This window comes from Falco peregrinus, chromosome 2 (genome assembly GCF_023634155.1).
Source record: "Falco peregrinus isolate bFalPer1 chromosome 2, bFalPer1.pri, whole genome shotgun sequence".
Taxonomy (NCBI): domain Eukaryota; kingdom Metazoa; phylum Chordata; class Aves; order Falconiformes; family Falconidae; genus Falco; species Falco peregrinus.
In genome coordinates this window covers 125,655,892-125,674,221 of record NC_073722.1, presented here as the reverse complement: position 1 = coordinate 125,674,221, position 18,330 = coordinate 125,655,892, and the positions used below count along the sequence as shown (strand labels likewise).

At 49.8% G+C, this 18,330-nt stretch overlaps 1 protein-coding gene across 1 annotated transcript in view; it reads left to right on the top strand.

Moving 5' to 3' along the window:
• SLC39A11 (solute carrier family 39 member 11) overlaps positions 1-18,330 on the top strand; it is a 98,450-nt gene that overhangs the window by 22,203 nt on the left and 57,917 nt on the right. The window contains exon 5 of the mRNA XM_055795633.1: positions 5,678-5,822. Within this exon, the coding sequence (XP_055651608.1) occupies positions 5,678-5,822 (145 nt within the window). The remainder of the gene's footprint in view (positions 1-5,677; positions 5,823-18,330) is intronic.

The window sequence follows — 18,330 nt, the reverse complement described above, 5'->3', positions numbered from 1 at the left end:
CTCCGGTGTGGTTCATCTTCTCCTGCCGCTGTATTTGGCAGCACTTTGAGGCTTCAGAGGGTGGTTCTGATTATGGCCTCTGGTTGCACATGCTGTGGTTTAGATTTCATGAAACTTTAGTTAGTTGAACTCTAGAGGGAAAATGCAAGAAAGCTGTTTCTCGGCGTGATAGACAGCACTGACCCAGCTCTCGTTAACAAGCCCCAAAAGAACTGGCATTAAAGTGCCTTTCCATCTGTTGTGCCCGTTGCTGCTGCTCCTTTATTAGCAATCACCAAATTAAAAATGCAAACTGACATGTACCTGAAATACTTGGAGACCTTTAAACTTTCATATGAAAATAAATTTGATTTTCTGTCTTCGTTACGTGAGGTTTTATGGATGTTGGGGTTCCTTACTGTTGCTCTGCCAGCTGGAGCTGTAGAGGTGGTCCAGGTTGTGCTGGGTGTCCCCAGGTTTATTTTATGGGCGCACAGCCTGTCTGATCAAAGGGGTTTGGGTGCTGCTGGTGGGACCACTGTGACCCCAAGCAGTGGGGCTGTGCTGTGCTGGGGTGCAGGGCTGCCAGGCGCTGTGGGGACAGGAGTAAGGGAGATCTGCTTCTGTCTCAGAGCTGCGTATTGGATGCTATTAATCATAAATATGACTGCACCCACTTCAGCGTTGAGAAGGGCCTTTTTTTATCATGTGGAGTATTTAAAGTTGGACTTGAATTGTTGATTTTGGTATTTTGAGTGGGGGGTTGCCAGTGATCCTGGCTTTGAGAGGGGCTGCAGTTCAAGTCCTCTTAAATGTGCACCTGCCAGCTCCTTCCCTTAACCCATCCCTTTGTGCCAGGTCAATATTGACCAAAACCATGGTGTGTTGTTTTGGTTTGGTTTTTGGTTTGGGTTTTTTTCCCCGTACAGGAGGTAGGGATGCTGTACTGGGGGAACATGGAGCTGGCTGACCATTTTTTGGTGGGATGCTTGGCATTGCAGCTTCTGGCAGCACAACTCACCACAGCCTTTAAACCTTCTCCCAGGCGTGTCGTCACCACCCCAAGTGTTCGTGGTCGTCTAATGAGCTCTGGCTTCTCATCCCACAGAGCAACACGGAGCCTTTGGAAGGAGCTCCAGCCTGCTGCTTGCCCCGGCACAGCGCTGGGATGGGAAACAGCGTGGCCAGGTGCTGTTTGCCTTTTTTTTTTAAAAAAGATATTATTAAAAAGAAAATGTAGTTTGAAACAAGGAGAGCTTTGGAGGCGTGTGGGTGCAAGCAGGAGGACCTTCCTTCTGCACCCTTGGTGGTGGGGCTGGGGCAGGGGGCTGCTGCCCGGGGAGCGGGGCTGCTCGGGGGCTCGGCAGGTCCCATGGGACACAGGCTTCCCTGGGCATTGCTGGGGCTGTCCTCGAGCACCCCTGCAGGGACGCTGGGAGCAACGAGACCAGCTGAGAGTTCAAGAGATGAAACCGAAGGGTGCTGAGGGAGGGTGGGCCACGCGGGGTGGCTCGCCATCGCTTTGCACATTTGTCGGCTCTCCGTGGGCTACGAATGAGCGCTGCCGGCATGGGGATTCGTAACCGGTGCTGTGCTGGCAGAGGTTCTCTTGGGAGCATCCAGCCCTTGATATGTTTCAAATAACAAAACACCAGCCTGTTTTACATGCAAATGGGCACTGTCTGATAACTAAGTGCTTTCTAAGGGAGCTCTCTTCCTATCCGATCTTATTTCATGTTTTTTACATAAATCTGTTTATCAGCCTCAGAAAAGCTGGGGACTCACTGCTTTGTGGCTGCATGGCCTTTGCCCCCCGAGGTGTCAGGCCACAGCATCTGACACAGATGCAGATGTGCAGAAGCAGCGAAGCTGAGCAGTGGCTGATGCACTGAGCTCGCTGGGGGCATGGGGTGGCCACGGAGACAGGCTGTGTCCGTCCCCACAGCCAGGGTGGCTGCTGGCGTGGACTGGGAGACGCAGCATCTCCCCTTCCTCTCTTGCTTCCCTCCCTTCTTTTCTTTCTCTTACTGCTTTCTGGTCTCTTACATGTTATCGCTGTCTCTCTTTTAATAAGTGTGAACAGGAGCCTCTGGGCACCATCAAAGCATGGCTTGTTATTGTCTCTTATTGTCTCTTCGTTTGTTCCCAGCTTGTCCAGGAATTATTTTATTTTATTTTTTTTTTTATAAAGTAGTAAAACTTCTTCGATTTCTCTTTCCTGTTGAAGTGATTTCGGCCATTAGTTGATGCATTATGGTCTGTTTCCTGTGGCTTTGCAAAGCCTGTTCCAGGCTGTTTGCTGGGTTAAAACCAGTAAGATATTGCACAGGAAGAGTTGTGTCACTGACCTTCCCAGACGAGCAGCACCGCCAAATTCAGTGCCAAGTGACCTACCCAAAGCCAGGCCATCAGCTTTTGTCATCACTGTTTCTTTATTAATTCTCCTTCGTTGTTGAGGTGGAGAAGAGCAGATTATTTCTCAAAGGTATCATTCACTCTTCATTTCTTTGTAAGATTGGTTTCAATTCAATGAGCAGCTTGTGCAAGAGGCTGGCTGGGCAGCGGGGTGCAATCTGAAATCCTTGCTCCATCTACAAGTGAGGAGCTGCCACCTCCTCCTGCCTCACCTCTTCACCCTGCGATACCGGGGTGGTGGCTGCACCGTGGCTGGCAGGAGAGGGGCACGTTTCCATACGGGTTAATTCAGGCTTGCTGCAGCTTTTGGGTGACAAAAGCAGGATCTGCCCGTTGAGGTGGGTGCTGTGTGGAGCGGGGTGCTTCTCTGCCCTCTGCCAAAGATACCTTATTTTTTCTCGTCTGCTTTTACACGTGGGGCCACAACAGTCTAATGACTTTTCCGTTGTAGCTCCGTGAGCAGAGACGAGTGCGGTGGGGACTCCCGCGTCCCAGAACAGTTTTCCTCCAAGATCTTCCTGTCCAAATCTCTCATTGCATCTTGCTTTTTGAAATAATCAGCCCCCGTGGTTATTTCAGTTAACACTAATTACTAGCATGAACTAATTAATGTGGGTTGACTTTCCTCTTCTTTCTAATGCTTTTTTAACCCACTGACACATTCCAATTAAGCGACTCATGCAGGGACCGGTCTGAAATGACTCAGAGCAGTCACAGTTGGAATAAATCGTGTGCGTTACTGAAGGTCACTAATATTTTTTCAAATTGCCAGCATTGTGTATTTGTGCCTGCCAACAGGGAAGTGACCTGACCTTACAGTAAGCATCTGAAATATCTTCACGTCTGCCTCCGTTTCGGTGCAAGCAGATCTGTGGGTACCACGTTGAGGAGCCTTTAACGTGCTGAGAATGGTGGCACAGAAAATAACTATGGGAGGCTTCTCCTCGGGACTGGACCTTGAGGCGAGTGGTCTTGCCCTCCCAAGGACCTTGCTTGTTTGCATCAGTAGCTGTGCAGTGGTAACAGAGGGCTTAGCTGGATGTTACCCGCCTGCTCGTGCTCGTGCAGGTGATTCCTTTTCCCCTTGGCTGGGTTATTGTGACTTGCAGAGTTGTGTGGGCTCTGGCCATGCCCTGGGCTCACTTCCCTGCCTGCGCTGACGGGGCCAGGTAGAGGAGCAGCTGTCTCTGGGCTGGGCGGAAAGCCACAAACGCGGTGGTGGTGCTTCTGCAGTGGTTGTGGCTCATTTAACAAAATGCTGGTAGGAGCTATGTGGAAGGAGAGCCTTCTGCTCCGTGGAACCTGGCATTCCTCACATCCAAGGCAAAAGCAATGGCAAGCAGGAGGCAGCTGGCGGCTGCAGCAGGGCTGGAGAGCCCGGGGCAATGGTTGCCAACCCTTCCTGGGCACTTACAGTTGAGGCTTTTATTTCTGCAGCTTCCAATTCCCATCCTTGCTTCTCCTCAGGTTGATGTGTTCTGGAAAGTGATGTTACTCTGTCCAAGGGCGAAAAGCCATTTAGCTTTAGCAGGACCAGACTCTGTATCTTCTGGATACAGGGAGACCACGCTGCAGAAGTGCCAGCAGCAGGGCGAGCCCGTGAGTTTCTGTTCTTGGACTCTTCCTGCCTTATCCGAGTTGGATCACAATGCTGAAGTTCCCCTCTTCCCTCGCGGTGTCATGTCATCCAGATTTTGCTGGAAAATGCTTGTATTTCTACCTGCTCTTCCAGGTACCACTCGTGATTTAAGGCGCAGAGTTGCTGGTGCCTGCCGCGCGGGGTGTGGTGTGGGTCCCCTTTCTCCCAGCGGGATTTAAACGTGAGCACCTCATCGGTGCATCTTGTAATTGCTGGGTTAATGGAGGTGAAAGCACCCTGATTAAACTGCAATAGAAAGCAGAGAGCAAATATGTGATTAGTATTAATAGTACCGGTCAGACTATATTATGCAAATGGTGGGAGAAGAGATGATTTAGTTATTCATCTTTAACCTTTATTTTTGTTTAATGTGACCTTACCTTCCCGGTGTCTCATTACCATCTCTGGCTGTTCAGCGTATGTTCGTTTATTCTGCCGCCATCAATCCAACAGCTATACCGGTGTTCCTGGCCGGTGACACGGGGTGCAGCCTGGATGTCCCTCCCTGTGGATACTCCTGGGGGCTGATTCCCAGCCCTGCGAGGAGATGGGGACTTGCGGTCCCGCTCACTGTGCTTTGGGTACAGCTGGTTACACCAGCCGCCACCATGGCATAGGTTCCCTTCTCTCAGCTGTGTGCTTATGCCTCTAACCCCGTGTTTCCTATTGGTTTTTGTAGCGCTCTCTGGGTGGGTTTGAGCAGCCTGGGGACGTCCAGAGACACCGACCTTCCTGCCGCGTGCCCAGCACCAACGGAAGAAAGGCAGAAGTGGTGTCTGCTGGGGTTTTTTTGGCTGATGCAGATAAAGACTGGCACATCCTTGAGCTGTGGCTGGTTTCTGTGAGCTGTGTCCAGGTTGGCAGAAATCACTCATGGGGGCGGCAGCTCTTGCTTGCTCCCTCTTGCTTGCTCGGCATCTGCTTGGATTCCCTGCAGACTTTATGCATAGTTGGATAGCATTGGGTTTGGCCGTCCCCCTCTGCTTTCTGGAGGTTACAAATAGTGTCGGATTGTGCTCCAAGTGAGTCTGAAGTTTCAGCGGGCCATCTGGATGAGTCCCACGGAACTAATGCTGGGTGGTTGTGAATGTGGTGCCTCATTTGGTGCTCGCATCAATTTTGAACAGTTTCCCGTGCAAACTCAATCCATGTTGAAGAAATAGTACCCTACTGCAAATCAAACTTCTGCAGAGGTGGCTCAGCAGCTTGACCTTCTGTGAGCAGCTTAGCAGTGAATGTCCCTCCTTGTCTGCTGGTCTCCTCCAGGTTGACTTTGGAGGGGTTGCGTTTATGGAATTACATTTCTTTGTGTTTGTGGAATTGTGTTTCTTGCTCTTAATGCATGTGAATTTTGGCTCTCCCTCTTTAGCCCCATAATTCTTGGCCCATAGCTCCTCCTAACCCTGTCCTTGACATTTCTGCTGGAAATGCACATTTTAATCTAAACAACTAGGCAGTCTGTCGAGAGAGAGTGGAACCCAAAAGACGCGTCTCCACGCAGCTGTGAGAAGCTGCTGTGACACATGCCCCCATTGACTTCCCAACCACACAGATGCCAGAGCAGTCCCTGAGGATGGCGCTGGGAGAAGGCTGGTGGAGAGATGTGAGGAAAAAAACCCCGTAAATTACTGTCTTGTCTTGCAGGGTTTCAGCGGGCCTCCCCATGCAGCGTTTGCCTTGAGCTGTGACCAACGAGTGGTGAAGGAAAAATATGAGCATGAACCTGCCCATCCCCTGGACTACGAGAGCGAGTTGTCCATCCGGATAGGTAGAGCTGGGCTCCATCCAGGCAAGCATCCTGTCATATACCAACTGCAGAGTGTGCGGGGAAAATACCCCTCTTAAACTGGCACCTAAGCTGTCATGTATGTGATTGAAATTAGATTGGTTTTGACATGTGCATGCAGAGTGCACTTTCTCTTCCCTCTCTGGATCTGTCTTTCTCCTGGCTCTTCTTCCAAGAATCATTACTTCTGTTTCTACTTCAGTTCTCAAAACCACTTGCACGTCTGTCTGTGCCTATGAATTATTGATAATTAGATATCTCATTCACCAGGGAAATGAAATCATCAGCTTAGCTTTGAGACAAGTTTATTTTCAGCATGGGCGCAGTGAGCGCTACCCCTGCCCTTGCCGTGTTACGCCGCGGTGGAGGTGCCTCATGACACTGACCCTTGGTGGCCCTCCCTAATTATAGACTAGGACTGGCGTTCATGCTGTCACTCCTTAGTTTGGAGGTTAATAGAATTGTAGCTGCCAGAGCGTGGAATAAAATGTCTCGTTGGCAGCTATTTCCTCCTTGAATAGATTTTGAAGAAGGAAGTTTTTGGTCAAGGTGGTGGAGCCTCATCAAGGCTTCCCCAGCTCCAGGGTGTGTATGTGGGGGGTGCTGGGCACCCTTGCACCCGGCCGCGTGGGGATGCGTCCTCTGAGGCAGCACAATTTTCTTTTTCTCTTCTTAACAGCAGCTTTTCAGTAGACAAAGAAAATGTAATTTAATGAAATAATCTTATTGCTCCTCTGCTTTTTCTTGGTTGGAGAGAAACAGAAATAGCGGTTTATGGTATCTTGAGTACAATTGGGAGCAGACTGAGATGAAGAAACAATCCTTCTTTTTGCAAAGAATAGTGCTGGCCTCTTAAATCAGGCTCCGTTATTTAACTGCATTGCTTAATTGCGTGTTTCATAAAGCGTTTCAAATCCACAGGATTTTTCAGGACTTGAAATACCAGCTTGGATTTTTCCAAAGGGATGGAAGGAAGATTTGTGCTAGACTCAATCGGCTTTTGGGTCCTTTTAGCTCTTGGGGCAAGTGCAAGCTTGAAAACTGCTCTAGCCCTGCAGACTATAAGGCTTTATAGTTGCAACGATTTGGATATTTTTGTAAGGTGGAAACTTTACATCCCAGGTGCAGTTTAATTTTATTCTTCATGGGAGAAAAAAAAAAGTAGGCAGCCCTGCAATTTTTGGAAACTTAAGCTGCTGGGGTTTTATGTTTTCATCTTCTCTTTGTTGCAAACAATAACAGTGCAAATGGTTTTGAGAATAGAAAATTTCCATTAGACTTGGTTGTTTTTGCTCTCTCTGGGGAAATGGTATTAAGAATCTATAATACATTAATTCTTTTATTGTCTCTCGCTATTTTTTTTTATTTGCTTGCTTGCTAAAACGAACTTGGTGTTTTCACAAGATACCTCAAGCCTTCCGAGAAAGCAGCTTTCCCCAGCCCTGGGCACTGCTTGGCTGTGCTCTGGGGAATGCTCTGGGAACATAACGGGTATTTTCGAAGTCTAATGGGTACTAAGTGGAATATTTCAGACTTAATCACTATTGAATCATTGACCCTTCCTTCATATTTACATGCTTTAAAATTGCTAAAGCTGTGAAAACAAAAAAAAAATCCCAAAGCATGCCACTGCCTTGTTTTGCAGTTGTCTCTGCTGCCTGGGGATGGTGTGAGGAGCAGGGGAGCTGGTGTGGAGGTGGCTGGAGAACGTGTAAATACGCAGCTCTCCCGGGCCCTGTGTATCTGAGGTCTTTGTGTTAGAGCTGTAAAGGTGTATTTAACGTGCTGGGTGAGAGGCTGGGAGCAGAAGCAACTGTGTGGTCGTGTGATTCTTGTAACGACACTAAGCAAGTGAGAAGATTTCTTCTAGACCTGCAGAGAGGGTGATGGAGGAAATACAATAGTTAGATCTATCCCTCGTGTACTCTGTTGGGAGAAAAAAAGTCTTATTCTGCTTTTCTCCCCCAGTCAGCAATGCATTGGGGTGGCTCTGTTCTTTCCCCATCATCTCAAATCCTTCGGTTTCCCATGACTTGTGAGTGGTTTGTAGGGAGTGAGGAAGCTCGGTACCATCCAGATGGAGCTGGGAACCCCTCGCTCCCGCTGCAGCTGTGGCTCTGCTCCCCTTGTCCTCTGGCTTCTGTCCAGCCTGATGCTGCCGTGCGATCACGGGCATCGATGCTGAATCAAAACTAGATTTTTTATGTGAGTTGCTGAAAGCTGGCTGCCTCGTGGATGCGGGAAGTAAGGCACACGTATCCATGTGAAATGGAGTATGGGTAGATTTGGTATGAGTTACAGTGAGGAGTCTCTGTCTAGACTTGGCATTCGACGAGTGGGATAATCGCTAGGGCTTTAATTACTACAGACGAAAGAGAATACAGCCTTGTCTCTAACATATCCGGGTAGGCAAGGGATGTAAGCTGTATTTCTCTGCCTCCCTTGGAACAGATAGAGATAAAGCCGAGGGGGGGGTTGTTCATTCCTCTGGGTGCAGGCGAAGCCCCCTGTGACACCGTGGAGGGACCTGGTGGGCTGTGCCCTCCCTGCTGTGGGGACTAGGGGCTGCCCTGCTCCCTAAACCTCCCCTGCAGCCCAGGGCTCGGAGCAGCTCAGCTTGCTGGAGTTTGCAGGCATTAAACCCCGGGGAAATAGTTTTGGCAGGGTCACCGCGGGCTGCAGGACTGGAAGGCCAGGTTTGACCCCTGAAATTGTAGCTACGTGCGCGGTGTTCTCGGGTAGTTCTCAGAAAGGATTTACATACAGTATTGCACCTTGAAACCTGAGCTGTGACTCATGCTCCTATAAACTGCATATTTAACATCGAGGCGTGTTGATTCTTTATTGTGTCCTGATGCTGAATGAGTCACGTTGCTCCAAATCCGGTTATGGAGAGGAGTAGGAGGGCAACGATACTCCACAGTAGCCTCTTCCACTCTTGCTTTAACGTCCTCACTACTCTGTTGCAGGTGAGAGAGATTGCATCTAAGGAGATGCTTTCTAGGTGTGCTGGGGCAGGGGACTGCGCAGCAATGTGCCTGTAAATGCTCAGAGTAAAACACCAAATATCATTTTGGTGCTCAGCTGGGAACATCCTCAGTGGTCAGCACAGCTCCAGCCCCTGGGAGTTAAGAGTAGTAGTCTCTGAGCTGGCTGTTGACCCAAGCTGCAAATAAATGTCTACTGAAGCACCTGCCTAACCAGCAGCATCTCTGCTCGTGCCTTGTCTGCCCCAGATGCACAGACGCTGGCGCCGAGGGGTGCAATGTGCCTGTGGTGTCATGCTGCCAACGCCAAGTCACTAATATTATTGAGGGAACCAGGGTTTGTTGTAATGACTCAGTTGCCTTTTGGTGGGGTGTGATTTAGGAAATGGTATTCTGGTGTTCCTGCATAGGTGTTCAGTAAGTAAATACAGATGGGTTTAGTAATTGGAAAAAGTGTTTGAAATAGTGTACTTAAGAAATGAAATTTCATTAAACTTGTTACTTAAATGAGCAATGGGGTTTGGGGGCATTGTAGAGAAACGTCATTACATAAATTTGTATTTTTTCCCTTACATTTGAGCTGCTGCATCAAACTAGCTGCAGTGCTGCAGAGGCTTAGGCGGCGTTTTGGCTAGGGAAGCCCTGGAGCAGGGGCAGCGCGTGGGCTGGGGGCACCACCAGCACCAGACCCGGCGTGGGCCCAGCCTGCTGCACTGCCCCAAGACTTGCTGTGCCAGTTTTGGCAGCATCACCTGCTCTGATTTTCTACCTTCTTCCTGAGGCTGTATTTTTTTTTCCATTTTTGATTTATTTTTCCCCTTCAAAGGAAGTTTCCGTGCATCAGGGCTGCTGGAGTGGAATCCATATGAGAGGAAGCAGACCCTGCTCATGTAGCATCTCTGTCGTCGGTGCCCAGGCAGTTCGAGTCCAGGGATGATGTAGTAAACTTCTGATGAAAGGGAGGAAGGGAGCTGGGCAGGTAAGAGGAGGCAAAAACCTCTTAGGGACCAGTACAAGGAGAGGGCGTGAGCCAAGTTGTGGGACTGGTACTGGTGCTTCAGGCGGCGTACGGATAAGGTTTGCCTCTGCCTCTGGTTGTGTCCTTGCAGCCAGAAAGTTCACTTTTTGCCCTGTTACGGCTGGGGTACCGGCTGGCTTCACAAAGTCCAGCCTTGTCCCAGCTTTTCAGGCTGTCCTGATCTGCGACTGTCCCCTGGTGTCAAGGAGAAATCGCCTCCATAGAAGTGTCCAGCTCCCATCATAAGAACACAAGCGGTTTGCAGATGTTTACCCTATAAACTTTCCACGTGTTCCCCCTTTCCTTGAGCAGAAGCAGAGGCTGTGAAGGGGGGATGATGTATAAAGCCTCTTCAGCCATGAAACCCCTTGTGATTCAATGGAGTAATTCAGCCGGAGCCTAGCTTGTGCATCCGAAAGGTTCATTAAGTCATTGCAATTTATATAATACAAGGCTCCTTCTGCAAAATGGGGTGTTCACCAGTTTTAGGTGGTTCCAAGTGTATTTATAATAACTTTGACACGTTCATACTGTGCTTGGCCCAGAAAACTGCTGCTTTCAAAAGACATCAATTCATTTTGAATTTTAATAGCCAGCCTCAATGATGAATGCCTCTGGCGATGTCTGTATTGATTTAAAAACATCCTAATGCCCCTTCCTGGAGCGTTTTAAATGGTTATTGACCATCCTTGTCAGGCTGGGTTCCATACTTGGTTTTTATAGTCATGACTAAATATGAATTTATATACGCACAGCTTCAAAAAAAATAAATAACAATTGGAACACATAATCCCTCATAAACTGATGAAGTGCCTTCTTCACACGTAAATCTGTACCCCTGTTATTCTGGTCACAGCCTTACTCCTTGGATTAGGAATTTTGACTTTAGAGGGCTAAACGCAGCCTGATGGTTTGTTCTCCTTTGTTTTCGGTCGGCATTGTCACTGGATGTAAATGTCTGCCTTTCTTGTGCTTTCCAAGATACGTATGTCTTGGTTGTATTTGCAGAGGACCCAGATCTGCACTCCTCCACTTATCGCAGCCTGTGGTAAATAAAACCACCCAGTTCAGCAGGTTGCTCTGGGTGTAAGTCATTAGGACTTCCACCTCCAGACAGCCTGATCCCTAAGGAAATGTCAACCTGTGACCTGTCAGGAGAGAGCCCTGGCTCTGGGTGACCTGTGTGTCAGGGCTGCCCTTGTCCGCCTCCGAGGGCTCTCGAGGTGGGGATCTTAGTGTTGCGTATCCCATCTGTCTGCTGTTGCTCATTTCCACCGTGCCGGGGGAGCAGAGCCTGTTTTCACACATCGTGGTGCTTACGTTATTTCTGATAGGGAGAAGGAGAGCCAGGCTGCAGCAGCACTGGCAAAATAACTTCAAAATTCCTTGAATGGGTGTTCCAAGATACTCTTGAGTTCGTGTTAGGTCTTCACAGAGTTCAGCCGGCCTTTCAAGAGGAGGAGAAATCTTGAGTTGGAAGATTGTCAGCCCCTCTGGAGAGGAGGAGAAGTCTGGAGATGGAAGGCTGTCAGGGACTGGGGGACACTTGAGGGATGGCTCCTCAGAATAAGCCTGGTGTAACATTTGGTTGCTTTGTCCTTTGCTTCATTCTCAGTTGAACAGCGCTGTAATGAGCGTGAGAGCTGCTGGCAAGGGTGGAAAGCTGCTTTATCATGCCTGGAGAGGCATGAGCTGCCTCCATGCTTGCTGCTTTCATGATTGCTTGGACAGGGAGAAGTGCCGTGCCAAGAGGAAACAACGTCCCCCTCCGCAGATGACATCTGTGCGTGTGAACTGTGCTCTTGGCATCTTGTGCTGCTTCCTGCTGTTCTTTGCAAGTGTCTTCTTTCACGGCTTCTTGTTAATGTGTCCTCCTTTCCTGGGCTTCGTCCAGTGTCCTCCGAAGTGAAATGTGGCCGGAAGGGCTTAGCCTACCTACAGGCTTCTCTGTTCAATTCTCTTCAACTATTAGAGTTGCAGGAGAGCTATAGCCTTATTGCCATCATAGAATCATTTATGTTGGAAAAGACCTTTAAGATCATCGAGTCCAGCCGTTAACCCAGCACTGCCAAGCCCACCACTAAACCGCGTCCACCAGTGCCACAGCTACACGTCTGTTAAATACCTCCAGGGATGGCGACTCCACCACTTCCCTGGGCAGCCTCTTCCAGTGCTTGACAACCCTTGCGGTGAAGAAATTTTCCCTAATATCCGATGTAACCTGCCCTGGTGCAGCTTGAGGCTGTTTCCTCTTGTCCTATTGCTTGTGACTCATCTCCCTTTCAAGACAAGGGACCTTCAGTGGGACCTGCAGGTGGCATTTCAGCTTTCCGAGGGAGATGGTGCGGGTGGAAGAGGTCAATACAAAATTAGCTTGCTAGGGATTTGGTGTACAGCTGGTGGCGTCGCTGGAGGACTGAATTGTGCTCTGCAGGTGCTGTGGTGGAGGATGCAATGTGCATCAATGCCTTGTGCTGTGCGTGAGGTGCAGAAGGGGACAGACACTGTCTGAGAACTGGAAGGACTTTTGTCTTTGAGGTGGCTTTTCCCGTAAGCCTCTTATTCTGGCTAAGTCAACACAGGCAGAGATTTACCAGTTTGAGGACATGGCTTTCCTTGCTGCTGTTTGCTGTCATGTCTTTTGCCTAGAAAAATGAAGTTAGCAAGCAGAGAGGGCTGCATAGTCCGTCAACGCAGCAGGGTTCTTCATCTGAAGCGCTTGGTGGCAGATGAGCGAGTGTCTTTGTGCCCGCTGTGCGTGGCAGGGCAGGAGTGGCAGCTCCCGGGCAGCCCCCTCAGCTGGCACCGTGACCCCTGCACCCAGCCTGGGGGGCCGTGGGCGCTGGGGCTGCCCGTAGCATCGTGCTCCATGGGCTCGCTGCTCCGCTCTCTGCTCCTTCTGTTTCAGGGCGATTTGTTAATTTACGAGGCTTATTGAAGTCTGTTGAATGACACGCTAGGTAGGACCCATGCTCTGAAATTAGATCTATTGGCAAAGGTGGAAGCTGCAGAGAGGCTTTTTGTGATGCTTATGGCCATTAATCAGAAGAGTCCTTTCCCAAATTGAGCCTCATTAATGCTCTGCAATATTATCAAGGAGCTTTAATTTCCTGCCTACACCTGACAATCTGTGAAGTCTTTTTAATTCTGCAGCTGTATCAAATAAGTTCCTCAGGAGCTCATTTCTATCCTCAGCCTGTTGATGCAGGGAGCTCTGATGGCTTCTGTGTGGTGCTTGGGGGGTGGCAATGGTGCAGAGTCAGACCGGTGTGTGCAGGGGTAGGCACTGGTGCTGTAATTAGTCTTCTAGAAGTAACTCTCCTGCCTTAGCAGGGTAATGGGGTGTTAAAACATCCCCTGAGGAACATCTCCAGAGATGTGTTGTGGCATCAAACCCGTGTCTTCCCCGAGTGGTGGTCCTGCGGCTTGGGAGCTGGCTGGAGGGCTGAAATCCTGTCTCAGCCCAGTTCCAGGCTGGAAGGGGATTAGCACAAATGAAACTTAGCAGACTCCACTGCAGCTGCATTCAGGAAACCCTTAAATTTCAAGGTTTATTAAACTGAACTAACAACCAGTGTCGTTGCCTCTGGAGTGGATGTTGTTTTGTCTTCATTCAATAAACACAGTAATTCATTTATTTTCTAGCTATGGTTCTTTAGTTGAATGGAGATGGGAATAATTTTTAGTCACCCTAAGGATGCTTTGGAAGAGTGAAATGAAAATCAGGAGCTTTAGCAGTCACTCTGTATTACAGGAGCAATATTATCTGAGGAGTGATGCCAGGGCATGTACCATGAAGTGTAGGAAGGCCATCATCATTATTTTGAAGGAAAGGGAATAAACTGCATCAAAAAAAAAAAAAAAAAAAAAGGCAAGCTATTCCCTACATTCAAACTAAACAAAAATTTTTAAGGATAACAAAGTAGATAAAAAGCTATAACCCAGCTGTGTCATTGGGATTGACTGTGGCTTCAAGCGTGTGAAGGTATGTGTAATGGGATTTGTAACGGATGGGCCAGGGATTGGAGCAATCCCAAAGTGGGGTTAAGGGAGGGCACTGAAACGGTCCCCAGCGCATCTGTGCCAAGCGGTTTGACCACACTATGGAGACAGATATGTGTATATATATGGTAATTTGCTAATTTGCTCTGTGGTTCTGGTCATGCTTTCAGGTGATCTGTTCTCTTCTCTGCAATGTGGCCATCAAGGGATCTATTTAGGTAAAAGCCCGAGCTGCTTTGGGATTTTTAATCATCACCTCTGTGGCTGGTGTGTGGTGGTGGTCGGGGCGTGCTGGGAGCATCCTGGCTCTGCTTCTGCTTCGAGTCAGCTCTGACCAGGTGCAAACCTCCTCAGCCAAACTGCAGCTACGCTCTGGGTGCAAAGAGGGGCATGGGGGAGTACCATGAACCCTACTTTTATTGCCTAAAAACATGAAGCGCTTTTGCGGGGTTTTCTGTCTTTGCAAGGCTGCGTAAATGGTTCCTGAGGTGCTGAGAGCTGGCAAGAAACTTGGCAGCACCCACTGGTGGGCTGGCACCCCCTGTCCCAGCTGAGACTGGCAGGCATTTGGGTGCTCAAATGCCTTCTGGAGCTGAGCCTGTGCCCCGGAAAGATGGATAAATGAAGATTTTGATCTTGTTTGTGGCTGGGAGCTCTTGGCGAGGTCTCCTGCAGCGCGGCTGCTGCAGGAAGCTGTTCCTGGTGGGTTTTGGTCTTGCACACCCGTTTGGCTCCAGTTCAGATCGTGGCCAGCTGCCGAGCGGCTGGGGAAGCTTCTGGGGACAGAGCCCATCCTCTTTGGGAGCAGAGGTTCAGGAACCGTTTTTCCTTCTGAAGGCAGCAGGTTTGTTTCCCCTAATCACTGGTTCTGATGTGATTTATGCTTGTGATTTCTTTCCCATCTGATTTCAATTTCAATGTGTTTTCATTTCAGTTCACTGTGTCCTGAGACAGTTGCTTGTGTCCAGGGCTCTGTTTTATCCTTTTCCATGTGGTATATGGCACAGGATGATGGAATATGCCTTTTCACTAAGAATCAATGTTTTATTTCCCAACCCCCCTCTGGTCAGGAAGCTTTCCCAGATACAGGTATTGATTATTCAGATAAAAGCCACGTTTATGCTGTAATTGCTCTTTAAATCAGTGGGGCTGGTGGGTTTACACTGTAACTGCTCTTCATGGAGCTGGTGGATGCTGGGTGGTTGCCGTGGGATGGAGCTGCTCCTTGCACAAAGATGATGCTCTGCAGCAGTGGTGGGCGCCTTCCTGGGGTCCCTGTGCTGGGAGGTGGTACCCAGCCTGCGAGGAGCTGGTGGGTGTCTGCTCTGCCCCAGTCCCCGTAGGGGGTGGTGCAGTCAAGCCGTGGAGGGTGTCTGATGCAGGAAAGAAATATTAGGGCTTTTCCAAACACTAATGTTTACCATAAAAATCTTGGGCTGCTTTTCGGCAGCTGGTTTCTCCCTGCTTCAAGGAAAGGTGATGCTGTGGTCAGCAGCGTGCATCACCCACTCGCAGCTGTGCTGGGGTTAGTGGCCTCTTCCTGAACCAAGCCAGCCTGCATTGTCCCCCAGTGCACCCCAGTCCTGCACCACCCATGATCTGGGGGCACTGGGAGACACAGAGGCACTGAGGTCTGGTCCATTGCTCCCAGCACTGGGGTGACCATGGATTCAAACCGCTCCCCGGGGGCCCCCCAGGCCAGGCTGGCTAGACAGATGGCCCCCAGGGCTGGAGTAGGAGATGCTGTGTGGTTACAGGGGGATTTTTATGTTTTTAAAGGAAAAAGCTCTGCAAGGGGCAGAGGTAATGAGAGCTGTGTTCCTGTGGCTCCTGCCTCACTCTGTGTCTCTGCTGCCTAATAAGACTGAGGCTGTGGCTGAAGATTTGTGGCCACCAGGACGTTTGCAATGGCTCTAATTAATTTGAATTTTTCAGCATCTAAAGAGAAGCAATTCCTGCTGGTGCTGTTCCCGAGGAAGGAACCCTAACTGCAGGTCATCCCCCCCCTTCCTCTGCTTGTTTCCTTGAAAGGGAGAATAGCTTTGAAGCAGCTGTCCTGCCTTCCCTGCCTCCAGCCTGCCTGGTGCTGCCCACTGCATCCCAAAGCCATTCAGCAATGCCCAGGGGACCTGGCTGGAAATGTGGTTTGTGACTGGGACACAGGGAGGGGGATGTGGGGCGGGGGGGGAGAGACCCTCGCCTGGGCTGGGGCAGGTCCATGCACCAGGGATCCTGGTCTGCCTGGCCATCGGGAGAGGGGCTGGATAAATAATCCCAATTAGTGCATAGGCACTGCTGGACTGGAATGACTTTGGTTTCAAGCTGAGGCCCTGTGATGGGTTAGCTGCTTAGGCATCCCGTCCGTCACAGAACGTCCCGCTCAGCGGGCTGTTGTAAATGAGGGCTTTATTTCATCTCAGTATGAGGGGCAAACAGCATTCAGCCTGGCTGGATGAGTTATTATTGGGCTTGTGGTTATTTTTTCCTTGGCTTGCTGCTCGGCACAGTTCCTGGCTCAAACAGGATCCGGGGAAGTGGTGCTGTCCTCCCCTTTGAAGGCTGCACGGGGAGTTACTTCATCTGGGTTTGGATGCAGAATAGCTGTAGCATATGAGCAGAGATCTTAAACTGTGCCTTTTTTCCCCCCCTTTTTTCTAGTAGGCTGTGGAAGCAGAAGGGTTGGTGGGACTGGAACAGCCCCAGCACCCAGAGCAGGAGCCAAGCCTGGCAGCAGCCTGCGAGGGAGGTGTGATGAGAACACGTTCCCTCGAGCATCCCCATCACCAGGGCCTGGGCTGGGGTGCTGGGGGGTGATGGCAGTGGGGCAGGACCTGCTGCTGGCATCGCAGCCACTGCAGGGACGGTGGCAGCAGCAGGGTTTGGTACTCAGCTTCTCAGGAACTTCGCAGAAAAAAGTGTTTTATTTTTTCTTCCTAAAGACTTAGTGGTTTCTCATCTGTATTTATTCTAAGCTTAAACAAAGTCTCAATTTTTTCAACTGTGTTATCTGCAGGTCCTAGAGCTCCGGCGTATTCATTGCCATCTGTGTCTCTACATCACAGCAGAGTGCTTGCCCCGGGCCCCAGTTTTGCCCTCTTGGGTGCGAGCCGAGCGGGTGATGCCCTCCGTGGCTCGTGTTGCTCGGCGATAACTTTGGCCCCAAGGGCATCTGGAGAGAGGAGGCAAAGCTGAGCCTGATTCTCTTCAAAGCCCTGAGATGTATCTGTGGCAGCAGATGGTGTGAACCGCCTAAAAGTCAGTATGAAATAGCACTGAATTCCCAATTACGTATAATTAAAATGGTGCTTATTTATTTATTTATTTATTTCACTGCTAATGGGCGGCTCTCCTCTTTGTGTGAGGGGCTCCGGCCGTGGGCTGCAGCGGGCAGCTTTCCCTGCAGGCGGGCAGTGGGAATTTACGGCATCTGCAAGCAATGCTCAGATTTAAAAACAATCAGTACAATATTTGTTAGGCTCTTTCTGCCTGGGAATGTCTCTCCAGTGAGCGCTTGGGGACTGTCCCCTGGTATCCCATCCTGGGAAGATGCAATTTAGAAAAACTTTTTTTTGTTTTAAGTTGCACATCCTTTTGCCAGATGGACCTCGACAGCTTTCCCAGAGCGCTGCCAGGTGGCCCACGCACTTGACTCTTAACATCTCGTTAGCTTCAGAGGAGACCTCAGCCTGCTCGGAGCTGCAGCCGTGCCAGGCCTGGGGATGTTGGCTGTGCCCGGGAAGGTGCATTGCTGCTGGATGCGAGCGCCCAGCGAAACATCCGTCACTTTATGCGCTGTGTCAGTTTCTGGCTGATTTGGTTCTGGGGTTGGTCTTTGGGGACAACAGGACTGGCCCCCGCACCGTGTCTCTGCGTGTCGTACACATTGTGGTCCCAGCGTTAAAGGATCAGAAATACGTTCAACTGGAAGCAGGAGTTGCCTGGGAGGCTTAGTGTTGAGGGTTTTTCTGTGAAAAAAACAGATAAAGGCTATTGAAAATAATCCTTTATTGAAATACTAGAGGAAAATTTAAGAAATGGATTTTTTTTTTTCATGTATGTGTGCTTCCCAGCTGTATTCCCGTGCTGCAGTGGAGGAAGGAGAGCTTAGCACCGTTCTGCTGGCTGAGTCATCCCTGTCTTCCCACCCTAGGCTGAGAGATCGATTTGCTTTGGATTCAAAGGAGAAAAAAAGAGCCCAGCTTCTTCCCATCGTAAACATGGGTGGTGATTCAGGTCCCCACTTTTTAAATAGATTTTTTGAGAGGTATTTTCTGCCCTCCCCTAGCTCCAGGTCTCTGCTGAGCCGAGAACAGCCCCTGGGAGCTGGGGTCCTGTAGATCTTCTAAATGCTGGGGACCAGAGACCTGCTGGAGCATCCTCTCTGCCCCAGCCCCAGTGACCGCAGCGAGCTCAAGCTTAGTAGATGGTGAGGATGATGATGGGCATGACTTTGTGCTCTGCATGGCCAGGGCTGAGCGATAACTCTCTGTGGGGGCAGGTGCAG